Source organism: Taudactylus pleione, unplaced genomic scaffold, assembly GCF_031769625.1.
Source record: "Taudactylus pleione unplaced genomic scaffold, aTauple2 ptg000066l, whole genome shotgun sequence".
Taxonomy (NCBI): domain Eukaryota; kingdom Metazoa; phylum Chordata; class Amphibia; order Anura; family Myobatrachidae; genus Taudactylus; species Taudactylus pleione.
Window position 1 is genome coordinate 8,835,347 of NW_028284468.1, and position 22,017 is coordinate 8,857,363.

General features: G+C 42.0%; 1 protein-coding gene across 1 annotated transcript in view; it reads left to right on the top strand.

Annotated features, from left to right (window-relative positions):
• The first annotated feature begins 1,741 nt into the window (after positions 1–1,741).
• The window catches only part of SLCO2A1 (solute carrier organic anion transporter family member 2A1), a 48,409-nt gene continuing 28,133 nt past the window's right edge, over positions 1,742–22,017 (top strand). The window contains exons 1-7 of the mRNA XM_088466655.1: positions 1,742–1,981; positions 18,809–18,946; positions 19,117–19,279; positions 20,153–20,380; positions 20,463–20,561; positions 20,765–20,898; positions 21,881–21,962. Coding sequence (XP_088322781.1) covers positions 1,901–1,981; positions 18,809–18,946; positions 19,117–19,279; positions 20,153–20,380; positions 20,463–20,561; positions 20,765–20,898; positions 21,881–21,962 — 925 coding nt within the window. The 5' untranslated portion in view covers positions 1,742–1,900. The remainder of the gene's footprint in view (positions 1,982–18,808; positions 18,947–19,116; positions 19,280–20,152; positions 20,381–20,462; positions 20,562–20,764; positions 20,899–21,880; positions 21,963–22,017) is intronic.

Here is a 22,017-nt window from a genome sequence, read left to right on the forward strand (position 1 = left end):
GGATGCGAGCGGCCAGGGGGCATCTTTACAAAATAGCGAGCGCATGTTTCGTTCGCTCGCTCAGACAGGCGTCAACAAACCGCAAAGAGCGAGCGCTCTATTTAAATAGCCGGCCCCTTTTTCTGAATGAGCGAGCGCAAATAGCGTCCAGCTCTGAATCAGGCCCAGGTGAAAGACAGGTGTGACTTTAAAATGTAATTTTATATATTTTTCAGTATGGTGCTCCAAATTGCAGAAACGCCTCCACAACAAAAAAAAAAAGACCTTATCCAGGAAAAATCTCCAGCATTCCGGATAATATATAAAATACTTGTATTAGGACCTAGAGATGTTCTGATCTAAAACCATTATGTAAGAACAGTGGGCCTGATTCTGACCCGCTCGCGAGCGCTGAGCGCTCGCAAGCGGGTCGATGTTGCCCAAGTGCGCATGCGCACGACGGAGGCGGCTCCGTCGTTCGCATGCGCGAGACCCGAATAACGGCCAAGCCGTCGTTAAGGGTCTCGCACCAAAGGGGGCATGCTGTCGATGGTGATTGACAGCACGCCCCCTTTGGTGGGCGTGCCGGGGGCGTGGCTGCCCAGACAGAGGCGTTCCCATGGGAACGCCTACCGTCTGGGGCTGGCCCCACTGACATCACTAGTGATGTCAGTGGGAGTGCTTTTGGCTCTGATAGAGGTCTCGTCGCACGTCTTGACCATCGCGACCCACACCCACAGCTATGCGAGCGGCCAGGAGGCCGCTCAAAAAAGGAGGAGGGATGGCCGTGATTCAGAGCAAGCGCTCTGTCAGAGCGTCCGTCTCTGAATCAGGGCCAGTTTTCGTTGCCAGCACAGCTATTTAACAATGCAGATTGAGTCCTATACAACTATATATTATAAAGTTATTACATATCTAGTTCAGGGGTGGATAGAGAATGTCAGCAGATAAGCAACAGTACTTTGTCTTTATCATACATTCTGTACTGCTGTCACACCCAATGTGTCATCTCACCTCATGTGTTACATACATGATTTCACTGTGGGAGACATAACAAAATGGGAGCTGGGGCTTAATATGATAAATGTTAATAAAATACACTATATAGAAAAAAATACATTTTGTGCAAAAAGCTTTTACATAATATTTTCATAGGAAAACGGAAAGTTGAAAAATGTAAAAAAACTAAAAAAAATCATGTAAAAGTTTTTTTTTGCAAGAAAACCATTATCTTGTCCCTGGGAAGCCCTCATTTATCTAAAAACAAAAACATTTCTGTCAGATTTCTGCCAGACATACATACATACATTCACACTGTGGCATAATCTTGCATCTGCAGCAGTATAACGTCTGATTGTCTGATTCTGCCAAAGGGTGTAATTCAGACTGGAGAAAAGCTGCCTGAGGATTATAAAGCCTAAGCAATCAGCTTCATTAGTAAAAGTGACATTTCTACGTAACATAACTGTAACACTCATCAGTCCTATAAGCAATATTTACAAGTCAAAGGTGCCTTGTTCATTCCAGCATTGCTGAGATTTCCCTCAGGTTGATAGGACTTTGTATTTTGCTCCCTAGAATGTTTTTTTTTTTTTTTCCCTTTTGACATTCATTGTTTTGATTTCACTCTCTCGGTTCCAGCATTTCTCTCTTCTCCCAATTGTTTGAAAAGTGGGTGGAGAGAGAGAGAAGGAATCTGTCATAATGGAAAAGTTATAAATCCTCCCCTTTCACTTAAACCTCTGCAGACACCTGAGAGGAAAGGAGAATGCAGGAAAGACCCTGAAGCTGAACTAGACTCCCAGACATTAGCTGGTAGAGAGCGTACTACTGTATCTCTCAGGCTCTTTCTCCCTAGGCAAGGCTACTGACTGGCACTGGAGGATTTTCAGGCATCTCATCTGTACTCTTCAGTATTACAATGGGAGTGAAACTCGGAGATAACAAGTCACAAACTAGGTCTGTAGCTGGCTGCTACAAGGGAGTCTTCAACAACATTAAGGTAAGATGCTTGACTTGCATCACCTAGCTGTTGTGTTAGCAATACTGTATAAGCTTCAATAACTTTATGCATTAGATACTACAGGTAACTTTAAATCAACTTATGTTTGGAGACAGTTCTGTATTGGACTAAAGAAGAAATAGAAATTAGTATTTATTTCATACAACGCATTTCGTCAACTGATTTTTTTTTTATTTTTGTGCTCAGGATAAAAATATCTCGAGGTTTTCAAACTTCTCACTTTGATTATTAAGATATGCAATTTGTGGAAGTGAATCTATGACATATGCTTTTCTGTAATAGACCGGTAATGAGTTGCAATAGGAGGACTGTATAATGTTTCATTAAATATTGTACCTACTGTTTTATTTTAACTAAAAAATGTGTTTGTTATTACCCAGTCTTGTTTCATTACAGTTTTGTTCCCAATTGTAAAGCGCAACGGAATATCCTGGTGCTGTATTGGTAAATGTTAATAAATATAAGCTGGCACCATGAGATAGACTACTGGTTGATCAGTTTGGTCACTACTGGTTCATTAATTTGTCAGTTTTGACAAAACTTGCTGACTGTTATACCAAGTACGTGCTTCTAAATCATTACATATGATTAAAATTCGGATAGGATGGAAAAATAGTTTGAATGATGATGTCCATCACAACCACTTGTGGTGTCATTGATAAACCAGGCAGAGCAATGCATTCTGGGAGATGTGCCTGGCTCCAAAGCTAAAAAAAAAAAAAAAAACACGAGCAAAACAATTCACGTGATTTGGACAAATTGTTCATTAATCTGGTCATTCACCATTTGTATCAAATCACAGCAAATGTAACCAACACAAGTCTTGTTCCTTTGGCACCCTACCTACATTGTAAATGCTGTCTAATGCAAACATCCTCTGGGTACACTCCTACATAATATCACAGTATTATCTGTTTACTTTAACAAAGCTGATAATACAATGTGCATTAGTGACAGTCACTGGCTCTTAATGACACTTGGCTGTTGGAACTTCCCGACTGCGTTTCTTGGTTCGGTGTTCTACTTGTGACCAAAGTCTTGCTACACACCTGTGTATTTACAAGTAGGTGCTTCTGTGACATCATATCTAGTTAGAGGAATGACAAACTGGCACGCCAGGCAAGCTAAGTGTAACTTCCTTATCTGTTAAGATGTGGATAAAGAAATAAGCTAGAGAAAAATGTCATTAGACTTGCTTTGAACACTATGAATAAGTGACATGTGGAATTAAATCTGACATATTCGGAAACTATTAAGCAAGGCATTGGCTGCCGAACCACACAGGTGCAATGACATAGCACCTTGTGATGTACTGATTTCCAATAGTGCATTGCCACCCTATTCTGCTGATCATTGGGATAATGTAAGAGTCATTTTGGCTGATGGATTCTAGATGGCGCAGAATTTGATTGCTACTAAGATTCCAGAAATACAGGATCCCTTCAGGAATATATATCAGTTAGCATGCATCTAAATGAAAGTGGAAGTATTAGGCTTTACATAACATAAATGCCACTCCTATCACATATACAGTACATGGTGTTGTTTTTTTGTTTTTTTTTAATAATATAGTAGATGACAGGTTATTCTTAATCTGGATTAATGAGGTTCTCTAGTCAAAATTAATATTTAATATTAACCCCTTCCCTGCCAGCCAGTATAACCTTAGCAATAAAATATCTAGGATTCTAGCAGTATAGATGAAAGCCCCCCAATCTCCCCCGAGACCCCATCCTTCCAAGTGAAAGCACCACTGATATAATGCCCTACAGAATATGGAAAACAAAAAGCAATATTCAACAAGGCATTGCACTAACAGCATGCTTACTAGCCTGATAATGTCTGAATGATATAACAGCAAATTACATCTGAATACTGCACTAATATAGATGAACTCTGCCTGCAGATGTTATATTGGTATGTGATCCCTAATAGGTATAAAATGCTAATCACACCTATGTGTTTTGTCTGCATTGCTCTGGTTTGTGCTTCTCCCGGACTGGGTAAATAAGCAATATATTCAACAAAGCCGAAAAAGGATTTTAATATTTTCCATTCTGAGATATGCGTGCCAGCAAATTATCACTGCTTCTATCTAGCTACTGGAAGTTACTGTAAATACGCTTTAGCTGGTCTCCTTCTTATGTGTTTGCAAATCCATTAATACTCCAGTAAATATAGTGTATGAAGGTTTGACAGTGAGCATGGTTAATGTAGAGGGTAGTAGCATGTTCTAAAATGTTAGCTACAAAGAAGTTAGAGGTTTTACTTAAAGTGATAGACAAATTTTCCAGTGGAATACCATAATTTAAACAAATTATAATTTTAAATTGAAAACTAAATTCATAGTATTACAAGCATCCCCGGGCCTGTATTGAGGCGAGATTCATCAAATTTAACACATTAGATTGCACCTTCTCTTTGTACTAATACAGTATAGCTGTATTTGTAGTACATCTGGTCAGTAAGTGTTGCAGTGACATAAATAGAAGTTTGGGTGACCCTGGTAAAGTGAATGACTTGCCCCCTTTCCCTCCCCCCCAGAAAAAAAACACACTTTCTTCTAGCTGTAATTGAGGCAAAGGGCCTGATTGAGAGATGCACGTAATGTGGATAACGCACGCAAGCGACCAATGTTTTCAGTCTGTGCAATGCGTGCACCGAGAGATGCAGAGTGAATTTGGACACAGAGAGAAGCAGCTTCAGTAGGCATTTCTGGGTGGTAACAGTGGGGTGGATGATCAGATGCCTGACCAGACGCGGCTGAAGCGGTTTGCAAATCTTTTTTATTAAGGATTTTTCTAAACATTTGCACTGACACCGGTGGCCAGGTTCATACATTTTGTGCCTCCATAGGACCCGTGCAATCTTCGATGGTTCTTCTTCTTAATACGCACATTAGCAGATTAGTGCCACAGCCAGTGGGCGCCTCAGTACAAAACCCATCGGCTGCCGCATTATCATGAAGACGCAGTCATGCTGTGGCAACAGCCGCAGTCGCGGCTACAATAGCGTGCACCTGATTATGTCCTCCAAATGTATATTCTACACCACCTTTTGCTCTAATTTGAAATGATGGCAGGATCCGCAGTCTGACCTCTCCCCTCCAATCTGTCACCTGGTGCTGTTGCTCTTCACCATTACCTGACTCAACCTGCAATTAAAGAGCTGACACCAGGCGACAGATTGCCCAATCATCCGATCGAATACGGTGATCCGCCAGTCGGAAAAGGCCATCGATGGTCACTGATCCGTCGGAGAATTGGTGAAATTCTACAAATCAAAAGTCACCAATTTGCAAAACACAATCATATTTTGATCGTGATTGGCAAATCAGTGAAATCCAACATGTTGGATTTCACCGATCGTCGCCCACTTGCAAGGGTGCCTCAGGTTGGTGGTCCAGCACCAAATACAATTCTTTATGGTCAATGTAATGTAAATATGTGGACAAACAGAAGCGCAAACCTGTCCAACACCACACAACTTGAACCTATGAATGACAGGTAAGCGCCGTGATTCAAAAAAGTTTGGGAACCACTGTACAAGTCTGTTACTTCCTATGAATCATATTAAGTTATTTAAGTATTTAGGCATTCACTGGAATGATACATAAAAATTGTTCCAATATTCTCCAGCTTTTCACTTGACTTTGGCTTATATATGCAAAGAGCTCTGGCGGTGGGTGTACCCCTCTGTGCATCTTGCACTCACCCACACTTTAAAAAAAAATTAAAAAATGTAAGCTCTTCTACAGATGTACAGTAAAGTAATTAATAACTCTATTTATAGATAACTTATTGACAGCTCATGACTCTGGCCACCTAAGCTCTACTTCTTTATTCCTCAGGCTGCTTTGTGCGTTCCTCTCCTATAGCATGAGACACTTTCCGGCTTCCTATAAGATATCTTGATCTGTTTACGCAAAGCATATGTTCTCATACTGTGAACTCCCTAATCTGTTTAACTTCCTAAAACATTAGCTGCCGGCCATGCCACAGTAAACCAGTTACAGGTTTGATACAGTGTTCCAAATCTCAAACTTTTTTTTTTAAGCTTCTATTATACAAGAGAGCGAATTAGACATTGCACATCCCTCCCTTTCTCATGTGTACTGTAAATATATCTTCCTGCTAATTATATTCTAACATTTCTAGCGGAGTTACACCTCGCCTTTGCTGATTAGTATTTATTAGTCCTTAACATTTATTTATATAACACCAGCATAATCAGTTGCAGCTTACAACCAAAACAAAAAATGTGCAAGTGAGACCTAAACAAAGATCAGCAATAAATAGCATATGCAGTACGTACGCGGTCAATCTGTCCGTACGCGGTCAATCTGTCCGTACGCGGTCAATCTGTCGCATTTAGGTCAAAAGGGCTCGAAATATTGTTGAGTTCCACTGTCTCTAATTGGCAATTCCATTAGCAGTGCACAACACTGTTTATTACAGCATCTAATTTAGCAGATCTTCCTATGCACCTCTATGGCTGTGAAGATGAACCTGAAGTTGTTGCCCCCTAAGGGCTGTATTCAATTAGGAGCGAAAAGTCCGTAATTTTTGCCATTTTCACTTATCCCCATATTCAATTTCAAAGACTTTTCGCAGGGGCGAAAAGTCTTTGTCAAAAACGGGGATAAGTTTTCACCATAGAATGACTGGCGAAAAAAAATGCAGAATTGAGGTTTTGGGGTGCAGACTTTAAAAAAGTACCCTGCAGCCCTTGGAATGTCCCCTAAAAATTATCTGTGTCAATTTTTTTTAAAATAGGACCATAGGACACCCCCAAAAAAGTGCTTTTGTTTTGGGGCGGCAAAAAAAAAGTTGGGGGACAAACTTAAAAACTAGCGAAATAGACTCAGGGGGATCCCCAAGTATGCGGCAGGTGTTTTCTAGAATGCAGTTGTTTGCGGCAGGTGGATTTTTGAAGAATTTGAAAAGTTCACTAGGAACTTCAAAATATGCTTCCACCCATTTTCATGTACCCCAAATTTGATGGGACTAGTTGTTTTTAAAAAAAAAATTGCTAAATGCTATTCTTCACCACCTTTACAAATACGCATAAAAGCACCTGCCGACACCGATTAAAAAGCCCAAATACATTTGGCTAGACAATTCGGGGGTACCCATAGTAATCCCGCATGTCAGACCATTTTTTGGGGGGGGGTGACAGACTGATTTCCCCAAAAGTGACAGGACATTTCGATACTTACCTTTCCGCCAGGTCCCGTTTTCTCCGATTCCTAATTGAATACGGGAATACACGGGCACGCACCCAATACTTTATCCCCAGGAAAAACGGCGATGATGGCGAAAAGTCCGACCTCTGACTTTTTGCCTCTAATTGAATATGGCCCTAAGAATGATAAACAACTGACCACAGTGGCAGAAAAAGCATGGATCTCTCTGGACTAAGGGCCTGATGCCAAGTTGGAAGGATCTCTATGCGTGGGCACAAACAGCAAGTTGTTACACACAGCGCTTGCGCAAATGCAAATTGACACATCTTTGCGTATGTTCATCCTAATCAGTCAGACATAACTTGGCCGGATCTGTCTTTCCATGAAATGTGGCGGTTCGGGTGGCAACTGGGCGACAACAATGCAAAAACACAGAACAGCCCTGACTTCTGGGAGTGTCATGGGTGTGTATGAAAAGTGCAGTGCGATTCTGAGTCCTGCGTACGGGGTATGGAAGCCGGTTTCTGATGGATCTCTTAGCACCTCGCATGGGGCTGGGGTAAGTGCCGATACTAATGATGACGGTTGCGGCAGTAGGCGTAAAATTTAATGGGGCAACACAGTTTCTCATTTGCATGAGCACAAATCCCTGCATTAGACCTATGGATTACATAGACAGGTAGCACATCAAGCTTCCACTATGACAGACACTTTTCATGCAACTCACATTCAGCCCCTAAGTGAACTAATGGCTCAGATAGGTCTCAGTGACACTCGCTCACTTTGAGATTATATTATCCTGGACAGCTACTATAGTATCAGGAAATTAACTATTGACTGATTCAGATGCCTTTGGGCTCCATGTACTTATAGTACTAAAATGACATCATGATATGGTTAGTAAATGACACATACAGCCCACTAATAAAAAACAACCAATAGTTATATGATCATTCTAAATAAAACAATGCGTTTTGCCTTTTCTATCACACTAATCTGTCAGAGGAATGCTGGGTACACACTGACAGATATACTGGCCGATCAGTTGATCGGCCAGTATATCTGCTGCACGTCGGCCAGTGTGTACCCGCGATATGTCTATGAACGGCGTCGTACACAGACATATCGCATTGGCTGCGCTGCACAGCCCATGGACAGATATGTCTGCAGACCGCTCGTACGCACACAGCGGCAGATACCAGGAGGGGGCCGGGACTCGTACCTGACCCGCCCCCCGGCCGCCGGGACACGCTGCAGCATGCAGATGATGGTTGTTCAGTGTGTATGAACGAACATCATCTGCTGATATATCCCTTAGGTGTGTACCCACTTATGTCATGTTGGTGAGGACTGATTATTATCTACATCTGCAGGACTGAAAGCTTGGTGAGTGCACTACTGCTTTACTTCAGTAATAAAACCTAATAAAATAATAAAATAAAAATAAATAGCAAAGTCTGAACATCAACAGGTCTATTTATCAAAGGAAGAAAGGCCCACAGTCTGGGGATAGCATGTGTTTTTGATGGGGATAATAAGGATACGGTCGTAGCAAGCTCCACGCAAAGAACGGTGAGGCCTATTAAACAAAGATTATGTTGATACATTTTCCACTTTTATTATCGTCAATATGGCATTAGATGGAAATATTAGTTGAAAAAAACACACAAACTTTATTTTTATTTTATATTTTTTTAATATCACTTTTTACCAAGTGGAACTGGAAACCCAGAAGTAGCAAGACGTGTCTTACTGCAGCCAGCCCCAGTATCTGATAACTGAATTGTGACAATAGCAGATTTTGTGTTGCTGCAGTATAGTAAATAGGATGGCAAATCACACCATAATCAATGCTCAAGAAACATTGTGACACAGTGCTGAGACAGTAACCAGCCAACTGTTTAGATCTATTTCCAATTTATTTATTTCCAATTTGTAAATAGCATCCTTAGAGTAATGCGTTACATAATTCACAGTATTTATTGGTGCTCAGCAAATCAATAGAGGGTGGAAAAGGAGGAGTAGACTACAACCCAATGAAAGCTTTATATTGTACTGAATTTCTATACTTGTTAGAGGTCATTTTTAAATAAGAAGTGTGGTTTCAGTCACACCATAAATGCCATTATGTGACATCAGCATCTGTATGGATACAAAATATAACACCTTCTGAAGGGAGGAGCTGGGAGGCCTGGGACCTTCATTACTCAACTACGACTCGGTGGAGTTCTATGGATGGTATTGAGCCCACATGCAAAAACCAATTACATTGTAGCGGGATGGGATATTTAAATTAGATTTGAGCAGTGGGGAGAGTGGGAGAGAGTGGGGTCTTCCCTAGTTAGAGAGTACCACAGAGCCTTCCAGCCTGGAAAAGGACCATTACATATTCTTGGAAGTGGCTTATTTTTTCAATGAGATCATTTACGATTTTCCTACTCAGAAAATGTGCATTTATAAACACAATGCTGCCAATAAAATGTAAAGAAAACTTATACTGTACTTTAGACCAGTGTTTCCCAAACGCATTCTTCAGGGAGCACTAACAGTGCATGGTTTCCATTTTTACTAGTTGGTGCACAGGTGGTGCTAATTATTTCACCTGTGATTCTTTGAGGAGACCTGGAAAACATGCACTGTTAATGGTCCCTGGGGAATGAGTTTGGGGAACAATACTTTAGACACTTGCAATAAAACAGTCCCAATGTCCCATCACTCTCATGATTCTTTTAAAACAGAGTAGTATTTTAGGAGAAAAGAGGAAAAACTGAAATGAATGAACGGTTGTCCTGACGTTATAGTACGCGGAACTCTGTAGTGACATTTTTACTCTTTCAAACATCTGCAGCTGGGCTGTTCCTGAGAGCAGAGTGTGGTCATTTACCTATGTATGTGCTAGGTAGACAAACAGACGCATTTGTGTTGCATTATTTTCTGGTTCCTAAATGACTCTCGTTGTGTTACATTAACTTACAGATAGCAAATTAATGTAAACATGTGACTGACCATGCACACTTGTCATCCACGTGATAGCACAACCAGCAGTACTGGTATAGAAAAGCATCATGCGTGAGGCTCCAGCCTACACCTGTACAAGAAATACTCTGTAAAACATGCTCATAAAGGCATTTTGTCATAAAAATAAATGCAGTATGCAGGAAAACCTGTTTATATGTATTTTGCACTGTATTCCACTTTATTGCTGTTTTAAAAGCTCAAGTAAAAATGTGATTTGCCCTGAAACCTCCTTTAAATGAAATGATGAAGAATACTTGACAGCTGCTGAATACTGTGAATAACATGTGCAAATAATTCCCCACAAGGGAATCGTTCCTGGAAAATCTGCTAACCAAATATCGAGCAATTGATGCCAGGGACAATTCCTTGAATTGGAAAGAACTGATTGCAAAACTCTTCATACCGGCTTTGCTGGAAATCTTTTGATAGTGCTATTTGACCTTAACTTCCCCTCTCTGTTAAAGGAAGTAAAAATCTTATTGCAACTATGGTGATCTTTTGTTATATCCCGGCTGCAGAAGACAGCCACAGATGTAGTGATGATCTTACCTGACATTTTATACTTATTTAGATCCATTCCTACATCCCCCAAGTGTGGCCTATGGTCTAAGGGCCTGATTCACTGCCGATCGCAACTGCGATTATGCACGCAAGTGCAAACTGGCCACTGCGATTGGGACTGCGATTGCAGAGACTACGCAGCCCCATCACAGAGTGATTGACAGGAAGTGCCGTTCATGGGAGTGTACTCATAGTGTGCAATGAAGGTGGCAATACCTGAGTAAGGTCAGAGCTTATGCAAGTGTACGTGAGGCTACGATGGTAGTCGATGTTACCGATGGTTTCGCAGTCCTTACGGATGTGTGTAAGGTATAGTGGATTAGTAATTTATTGCAGTTGAACTGCGTGCGTAATCACTATTGTAATCGCAGCTGTGATCCGTAGTGAATCAGGCCCTAAATGTGTAGGACAAAACAATCTCCCAGATATATATTTAGAGCTAATAAAGGTCATGTAATCAATCATTACAGATCTACCACTGGATAGGGGCGCACACATATTAACATCCTCAATTAAACCCCCCCTACAAATAACTCCACTCCCCTGCGCTTATAGACATTACTCTCCAACATGCCATGCAGTGGCACATACTCAGAATGATATACTGATCTGAGTAATCCATCTGAATACATTAAACTTCCATGTCTGAATTGAGAATCACACTGAGATTTGGTAATCACTATTTAACACTCAGGGGGTCATTCAGACCTGGTCACAAGCGCTGAGTGCTCGCAACCGGGTCGATGTTCCTCCACTGGGCATGCGCATGTCGGAGCTGGCTCCGACGTGCGCATGCGCGAGACCTGGCTAGCGATGGGTGCTCCGTCGCTAAGGGTCTCGCACCAAAGGGGGCGAGCTGTCGGTGGTGAGTGACAGCTCGCCCCATTTAGGAGGCGGGCAGGAGGCGTGGCCGGCCAAACGGAGGCGTTCCCGAATGAACGTTTGCCGTTTGGGGGCAGCCCTACTGACATCAGCAGTGATGTCAGTGGGGAGCTTCCTGCTCGATCAGAGCAGGAAGCTCCCTGGGGCTTGCGAGTGCCGAGAGCCAACCTTAGGGTCTCGTCGCAAGCCCCGATGGTCGCGATGGTCTTGACCATCGCGACCATCACCCTGGCCGGTTGCTAGAGCTGTGGGTGGTAACGCACAACTTAGCGATCGACCAAGAGGCGGCACTACAAGATGCAAGCGGCCGCCCTCATTCAGAGCGACCGCTTGCATCTAACGACCGCCTCTGAATGAGGTCCTCAATCCCTTTTTGGCTTCTCTAATCATTTGGAAGCTGAAAACAAATACTTATTTGTGGCAGTGGCCACGGAAAAGGGTTGCCGCTGATCCTGACTCCCTGTAAATTAGGATCTACATATAATTGGGATTATGACTAAAGTGATGGGTAATAATTTACCCTGGGGCACCCACAGGGATGTAGTCGATATCCTCATGGTCAGGAAGCCGGTGGTCAGAATTCCGACAGCAGTCTGAATCCCGGCTCCCGACTGCTGACATCCCGGTGGTGAGTGTTAGAGTTAGGCACTAGGGGGAGGGTTGTGGTTAAATTGCGGTAGGGTTAGGCCCTGGTGGTGGGAAGGGTAAGGGTGAGGCTGGCGGAAAGGTGGGTTAGGGGGAGGCTTAGGGTAAGGGTTTGTATACTTACAAAAATCTGTCGGGATTCTGACTGTCGGGATACCGCTGTCAGTATTATGACCGCTGGCATCCTCACAGCTGGGATCCCGTACCAAACCCCTCCCACACAGCATAATTGTAACCTGGCAGTACACACTAGAAGTGAAGTGGGCATATCCAGCATGCATCAACATCTATAACAAGTACAGTATCTTTGTGTGGGACAGGTAAGTGCATACTGGGAAATGGGAATTGTAGTTCCACTACAGCTACACAGCTTCAATCTGCAGACTTTCTCTGTACTACAACTGTCTCTAAGCTGAAACTGACAAGTAACCATAAACACAGCTGAACTTGAATGCCCATTAGTTAAACATTTTCATGCTTAGAGTTCATTCAACTAAAAAGCTTGGGGAATGGGGTGGGGGTAAATAGTAGTGTCCTGACTGAACATTTTGTTCAATGGACACTGTTTTCCTTAGATTTGTTTGCTCAGTGAGTCTATGACTTGGACAAGCTGTACACTAGGGAAGTCTCTCGCCAGCTTTGCAGGACGGATTGTCTGCCAGCTGCTGTGTAGCGGGAGCATGACTGGGGGACCGGGTCTGATTGGCTACATGTGATCTGATTGTTCTGCCAGATTAGTTCTGTGTTGCAGGGATTGTGTAGGAAAACAATGTTCTCCTGTGGTTTGCCATTTTACCCTACGATTCTATATCTTTTTATAGATTTCAGTCTATTTTGGAACATGCTTTTGTGAAATTCAAAGACACATTTGTATTTCTAGAGTTGCTCTATTATTATTGCTCTGGAGTTGGGAGTGAGTAAGACTTATATGACATATCATTATTACCTCACTCACTACAGCTTGCTGATGCAAAGTGCTTCATCACACCACGATGGGTGTTATATGAAGTTAGGAATGACCATCTGTGTGGCCTTCATCGATGGTTGTCAACTGCTGGCTGACAACCTAGCAACTCTGTGCAGCAGCAGCAGCATTCTCTAAACGGCAAATCACATCGGGCCCAAGGCTACCATTGATGGCGGAAAATCATCTGGTGCTCCACCATTGATGGTAAAAGTATTCAACATTGGCCATGAATCATCGATGGGCGATGGTCATCCCCAATATGATGGCGAAATTCAAGTAATCACACTGGGTTCCGCACTGCTTCTCTGTCTCTCTTGGGAGTTGGAGAGATCAACACGATGTTTCTGCACTGCACACAGCTGTATCTATACCAGGCTTGCCTACCCTCCCGATTTGGCCGGGAGCCTCCCGATTATCGGGTGCCGCTCCCGGCCCCCTCAAAGCAGCCAGCAACCCTTCCGACCTCCCCCCAGAATAAACTAGATACCCCCGCAGCGGGGGGGGGTGACATGATTAGCGCTGAATTGCATCATCGTGGCGCCGCCCCTGCTTCACAATGCCGAAAATACGGCATTGTCAAGAGGGGGGCGGGGCCACGATGACGCGATCGTGCGGCCTCGCCCCCAATGTGACATCAATGACCGGGCACGCCCCCCGCTGCTAGCAGACAATCAGCTCCCTCCCGGAGGAGGGAGCTGATTGTCTGCAAGTATGATCTATACTACACACTACAGTGTGAAAAAGGAATTGTATTATTGTATCTCACATGACACTCTCAGAATAAGACTAATGCTGGGCATACACTATACAATTATCTGTCAGATATCTGTCCAATCTGGCTGGTTGGAATGGGAGCAAATGACATTCAACCATTTGCTCCCAAACACTGGAAAACAGACCAAAATGGTTGTTCAGACAATTGGTTAAACTTAAAACACACGAATTTAACCAATTTGAACAATAATTTTTGTCTGTTTTCCAGTGTTTGGACCAAATGGTTGAATGTCATTTGCTCCCATACATTACCAGGTTTTTAGTCCAACCAGCCATATTGGAGAGTAGTCTGACAGATAATTGTATAGTGTATGCCCAGCATAAGACAGCATTGCAGTCATCAGGATATTTGTGTCTGTGTGTGTGTGTATATACACACACATCTATTGGTAGTACTGATGCATATATGGTCTGTAGACCAGGTAGGTATGTGAACAGCCATAGTTGGGTTGATGTGCATAGTTTTACCAGCTGAATTACTGTTGCTGTATCAATGCCTATATATATATATATATATATATATATATAAATAACTCATTTACCTTCATATAGATATTACAAGAGAATAATAAGGTACCTACCCCTCTGGGATCACACTGAGAGGTGCCAATCAGCCCATTTGAATTTCCCAAAGATACGCTAATGCCGCCGATGCCTCCTTATACACAGCTGTGATGCGCAAATATACAAATGTCGACACAGCCATCGGGCAATGTATTGAGATGCCCACCTGCGGCTTTGCAAATTGCAAAGTGTCTACATAAAATTTTGCAGCATCTGTGTAGAAAGACGCAGCACTGATCGCAGATAATTTGATTGTTGCAATCCTGAGTGAGTCTATGGTCCCGCAGAATGGCCGAGGGAACTGAGATGCCGGAATCATATTCTTTGCATACAGGATAACAGTCGCAGACCCCTGAAACAGCTGAGACTCGCCTACATTCCTTGTGCCTGTCAATCACACTGCGTATAAATAGTCGCTGCAAGCGACTGACTGGTTTTATTTAAGGGGAGAGGTGGGTGTAGCGTGGTGGAAGGCTGGACTTTCCTATGACATTTACACTTTTGTACAATGTGAACTGTTACATTTCTTGCATAACTCAGTGCACTTCTAGAATGTACACTCTCTGTAGTGACTGAGCAGACAATCTATATACAGTGGTACACACAGGTGACAATCCATCACCAGGCAGCTCCAACTACCTCCCATTGTCCCTAGCAATCCAAACACAACCCTGGCTCATCACACAGACCTTCCATCCGCTCCTGTACAGCCACTTATAACTCCACTGCCTACATTACTTCAAAGGACAAAGAATCAATCTACACCATACCCACCATCTCTTCCATTCTGCTATCCATCCACATTTCTGTCTCTCCTATTACTGAGGTCTTTGCACTACTCTCTTGCTCAACCTGTCCCTCTGACTCCATTCCCTTCCAGCTCCTTTGTGCTCACAAAGCTTACATCTAACGCACTTCTTCCAGATCACTTTCCTCTCTGTCTCTCAGCTCCTCTCTGATTATCAGCTCTGACTCCCGCTTACCACGGCCTTCTCTTACCTCTTTCACACATTTATTTATTATAAGTTACTTATATAGTGCCGCTATATTCCGTTGCGCTTTAAAATTGGGAACAAACAGTAATAAAAGAAGACTGGGTAATAACAGACAGACATAGAGGGAAGAGGGCCCTGCTTGCAAGCTTACAAGCTATAGCACAGCTACAACTTTTTGTCAGACCTTGCAGTTGCTTATTCTGTTTTATGTAAAATTCGTTTTCTGAGTTGCTGCTGAGTTTTTGATTCCTTATAAATAAATGATATATATAAGACTGCAGTGTAAAAACAGATTACATTCTCTGTTCTTCAGTTTGTACTCTCAGGCTGGATATTAATGTATCTCTACACTCACTTCTCACGTAACACAATTACTTCTATATAGAGAGAGCTGGACAAGACCTGGAGCCAAGTAGCCACACCATTCAAAAATATAACACTAATGCCTCTTTTGGCAGTCACTCCTATAGCTCTCAATGGGTGAATCTTTACCTTGGCTTCTTAGTGTGAATCCTATATTAAAGTGGTTCCGGAATTCTATTATTCATTTGCCAGTCCCTGTCTATACAACACACACCAAGCAGGTTCTTTTATATCCTATATACACATTTTGTTCTCTGGACAATCATCTATTAGTATAATAATTATAATCGCCTGCACACCAACAATGCAATTAGTTCCCAGAAGTGAGAACATAACTGAATGTGCATGTTATGGCAACTGTGTGTACCCAGTATAATGACACTAGGCTCCAGAGACAGGCATCAATAAGTGAGGCCCTTTCATAACTTCCTCTGTGCCAAGACATTACCAGTGTTTATTGTAATATTTTTGCTTCTTGCCAATTTGAACAAGTTCTCAAACATAATATTAGTGTATAACCAAATGTATATGTGAATTATGCATATTTATTTCCTTTTTGATTTATATCCATATTTTTAATTATTAATATAACTGGTCAGGTTGGGGTCAGATGAATACTGTGGTTTTCTTGAAATATGTGGCTTTCCAAAGGTGGATCACTTTGATTATAGCTCTGTGAACAATTTTAAAATACAATTAACCTTGGTCTGAGTAGAGGAGTCTTCTTCACTTCCTGTACGTCCATGTGTTCCCTGCTCTGAAGTGGGTGGAGATAGAACAACCTGTAGCCAATCAGAAAGTGAGAATGCTCTCAGCTATGGGTTTAATACTCCATCTCCAGACCACATTGCAGTAATGTGGGGGGAGCCTGTGATGCCAGTCCATCTGCTCGAGGATTCCACTTTGCTTAGCTATTTTGAGTAGGTGCTGGTGCATACATAGCATAGTCCAGTATGGGCTTTCAGACCCGTGGATAAGAGCTGAAATGGATCTTCAAAGTGCATGTTGAGGAAAGCATAGGCTCTCTTCAGGAGCAGATGTTTTGCAATCATTAAATGAGTAAATTAACTGGTCACATATGTAATTCAAAATACCTGAGTAATGCACTGGGTACTGACCTAAGTATAATGTCCCACACTCCTAGTGAAAACAATCACTGTCACAGCAAATCATAAATGGACACTGACTGGGTCAATGGCTGTTATCTTGAGACACAGACTCTTTCTATCTGAAACTGCATTTCCTATATTTTTCCTGATGCTACTCCGCTCCTGCCTTATTGTAATTTGCTTGTGATTTCACTCCTGCTCCCTGAGATCTCCTACAGACCCCAGAATAGATAAAACATCCGTGTCCGGAGCTGTATAAGTGACATCAAACACCCCCTGATGTGACAGGGAAACAGGTCTCCGCAGCTCGCTGCCTTCCTGACTTACTTCCTTATACACCAGGATGGCTGGAGAATTTATAGTCCTCCCCGCGCACTGCTTTCAGTACACCACTCTAATAAACATAACTGCTCACCAAACACACTTTGTAACCTCTGCAGTTTCAGTAAATGTCCTTCATCCTTCAATATGACTTTAGTTTTTTATGAAACTATATGAAGATCAGTTTCAGAAGATACAAAGTTCTGGGATCTATTATCTGCAACATTTGATTTTAGGGACAAGGATTTTTCTTACTGTACTTTGGAGCAGCATGTCTAAAATATGCTAAATTACATTTAAACGTCTAGTAATAGGCAAACGGTGATCATATCTGTGTGTGTGTGATATCCTCAACAGGCAGCAATGAATTACTTTTTTGTCTTTCTGATTGATTATCTGCCCTAGCATTAGCAAAACATGATGACCTTGAAAAGCTCACAGCATTCTCAGGACTTCTGCTGGATCTAGCATTGTCGCCTATCGCTAAAGCCATCCACACACAGTATGATCTTTGATGCTCGGGCTAAACACCAAGTGACAAGCTCAGAATTAAGATGTGCCCACATTGGATGAAATCTCTTGCAGGATAACTGAGGCCTGCTATGTGCAGTTTGAATTCGATACTTACAAAACAACAGGAGAAATATGTGGTCTCACAGACACATTTACTAAAATCCATTAGTGATCTGGTTGATTTTGGTGGATTTATTATCTGACATGAGGGGATGTAGCCAGGATCCTGACGGTCGGGATGCCAACAGCAGCATCCCGGGTGAGGGTTAGGCTGCGGGAGAGGTGGGTTAGGGTTAGATTGTGGGAGTAGTGGGTTAGACGTGCTCCCCAAAGAGAAAAAAGCACCAGCTATCACAGTCAGGCATGCTATGGGATGAACAGCACAATGGTCCGTACACACGGGACGATCAGACAACAATCAGATATCGTTGTCTGATCGTCCTGCATGTTCTGGATGTTCAATATCGAACATCCAGCACATGCACCAACCTCCAAACTACTATAACGACCCTATAGTAAACAGGCTAACCTGGTCGATATCAACCAGGTTGGCCTGCATGCACGGGTGATGGTCGATATCGACCATCCGTGCCCGTGCATCGATGGTCTTTTTAGGGGACTAAAAAGGACTATATATATGATCAAACGATATCGTTATAGCTTATATCGTCCTTTTTATCTGACCATGTGTTTGCACCATAAGGCCCTCTGCAAAAGCCGCATCTAGAACAGGTTATGAAAGGTTGGGTAGTATGTATGGTTAGTGTGTGGCAGCTATTAACTTGCTTGCGTCTGTAGAACTACAAGTGCCAACATACCCATTTTCCCGTACTGACCATGGGATCTGGCAACAAGTGGGAAATATCCTGACCACAGAGAAATGACGCCTCACACTCTTCTCATCCTCAGGTCTTTGTACTGTGCCATGCGCTCCTGCAGCTCTCCCAGCTTCTGTACAGTGCTTACTTCAAGAGCAGTCTGACCAGCATTGAGAAACGGTTCGGCCTGTCCAGCTCCTCCTCTGGTCTCCTCTCCAGCATTCATGAGGTAGGTAGAAGCTTTAATTAATGTAGAAATGTACAATAAGAGCCACAACTTCATACAGACTGATGTATAACTTTTCTCTGCTCAGACCAGCACAGATTCTGCCTGTGCTGGTCTGAGCATCACATATTACTCAGACAGTTGTTGACCTTTTTCTTGTCTTTGTATTTTAGATCAGCAATGCCGTGCTCATAATTTTTATCAGCTATTTCGGATGTCGGGTACACAGACCTCGTATCATTGGTATTGGTGGCCTGTTGCTAGCCCTTGGGACATTCCTACTGACAGTACCACACTTCCTTTCTGAGAAATATGAGTACACGGCTATTGAAAATGGTATGTTTGCCTTTATAAGACTGTTAAACTGAACATACTAAACCTTTTAATTTTAGAAACTCTTTATTTACTATTATTATTCTTACTATTGCAAACTAGTTTACGTAGTGTTTTATAGGACTGTTTAGACCCCGTAGATAATATTGAAAACACCAATAGAGGATTCTGTTACCACCAGTATATGATACTATTAATATTAGTAACACCAGTATATAATACTCATATCACCAGAGGATATTCATTTTCAAATTAGGTTATTCAACGAGTCTCTCACTATCATTCAATCAGTGTAGACACTTTTATCAGATTAAAGAAAATGGAGATTAGCTCCATCCCAGTATCTTTACCTAAGATACACTAATGAAGTTGCAGGGGCAGTTTTGGCCTCACTGTAAAGAATACCCTGGCATGATAAATGGTTTACATTGGCTTGCTAGGGGGGGCATGTAAATATATTTCCAAGCACTCTACACAGTGACGTAAGAAAAAAGCCACAAGTCTATCCAGTTCAACGTTTTCTAAAATCTAGCTTTGCTAATCCTAATTTAACCTCGCTAATGAAGCGCCATTAGTCTTATTGTGCGATCCTTTTGACATTGGAAGAGACGTATCAAACTTTCTGAAGAGGACAAGTGAAGAAGTTTCTCCATCACATCCAATCTGCTTCAGGCTATCATTTATCTAGTACATTCTATAAAATGATAGCTAGAAGCTGACTGATTAGATGCAGTGGGCAACTTCTTCACCTGTCCTGGTGGTGTAGAGATAATTGTCAGCTTAGTAAATCCCCAGCCTAAGCGTGACACTTGCTGATGATTACAGTAATGCAACAACATTTTTGTTTTAATTTGCATTATGATTTTATCTGGGCAGGAAATAAATCTCATAATGAGTTGTGCACAGCAGAAAACAGGACGTCACATTGCACAAGGTCACATGGTCAGCACACGCCTCAGACAACAAACACGGAAGCCACCAGCATGTGGGCAATAATGGTTGTGGGACAGCTGTTGGCTGGCATTGGTACTGTCCCCATACAGCCTTTTGGCATCTCCTACATAGACGATTTTGCAGAGCCAAACAATTCACCTTTGTACATTGGTAGGTAATTAAAAATACATAAAGAAGTATGATCTTACTCAATTATACTCGACCTAAGTCCTTTTACCTTGTCTGTCTACAGCCATTTTGTTTGCTGTGTCTGTGTTTGGCCCAGCATTTGGTTATCTCCTGGGTTCAGTGGTCTTGGGAATGTTCGTTGACATCGGAAGAATAAACCCTGGTGAGTTAAGATTTAAAAACATAATCAAGTACTGGAATTAGGCACATTTGTGTTTCCATGGGTAATTAAAAGAGCATACAGTATATTAGTAGATAATTGTGAAAAGTGGGCCAAGGCTATAAAATTGTGCTGTTTTATAAAGTTTTTTTTTATACAATAGATTTATTGGGAATTAATGTTTTTGTTTTTTTTCCTCATTTTAGAGGAAGTGGAAATTGGCCAACGGGACCCCCGATGGATAGGAGCCTGGTGGCTAGGCCTCCTCATTGCGTCTGGTTGTCTGGTGGTTACCTCCATCCCTTATTTTTTCTTTCCAAGGAACATGACAACAAATGAGGTAAGAATGACGTGACTTACTATGCCATTCCACCAAACAGCTTTATTTTCAAGATCATTTACAAAAATTATAACTTTTATTATTATAATCTGTTGTGTATGTAATGTGTATGTGATGTGTAGTGAATAATGATGGTGATATATTGCAGCAAGTAAAATGAAGTGAACATACACAACACTCCTAAATAACTCCTGGTAGCATTGGAGACACCAAGGTGCTAGCACTTCAGCTATCGTTTACTATTGATTCTAATTCTGTAAATACAAGAACATAGTGATAGGGAATTGTACAGAAATAAGCAGGGACAATGGGGATTACTGTCCATGCTGCACAATACAAACTGTCCAGCAACTCCGAGAGAGCACAACTAATATATTGTTATAAAATTTGCATGTTTTAAATGTTTTTATTTAAAAAAAATGTATTTACCCATCTGTTGTACTGCAGACAAAATGATTCTTAAAACACCAAAAAGCATGTATTAGAGCATGCTTAGCAACCTGTAGAACCTGCTGAAAGAACTCATATTTTTCATTCAGTACTGTCCATAACATAAAAAAAGATTGACCATGTAGACAAGCACTAAGAAACCCCAACTGGCAGTCAACTATTGGGACCCCACCAAACGCCAGCTCTGTATTACACGGAGGCCTATCTACGAACTACCGGTAATCAAAAACAAATCCCAATCGGCCAACCATCTGCCAATCATCAATTTTATTAGTAAATAAGCTTGGCTTATTTATCTCGGCTTATACTATTATGCGTACAAGCGGTTCAGCTTATATCATAGGTTCTTCTTATTACATTTCAGAAGACAATTGTCCAAAAAGTAAACTAATCTATTTTGAAACAGCTTTTGCAATACTTCCAGCACAAGCAAAACATTGTTAATTATTTGTGTGTTGTGTTCCCTCTGTGTTTCCCTCTCTCTCTTTTTGTCTGTTTGCGGCTCTCCCTTGTACTCATTTTTCTGTGCCAGAATTCGGCAACAGAGGAGAACATCCTGAGAAAGAAGCCGGATGCCACCAGTGAGGAAAGTTCTCTGTCCGGCTTTATTAAAAGTAAGGAGACAGCACCACAGGGACACCACGGCCAGCCATATCACAGGAAGGGCTG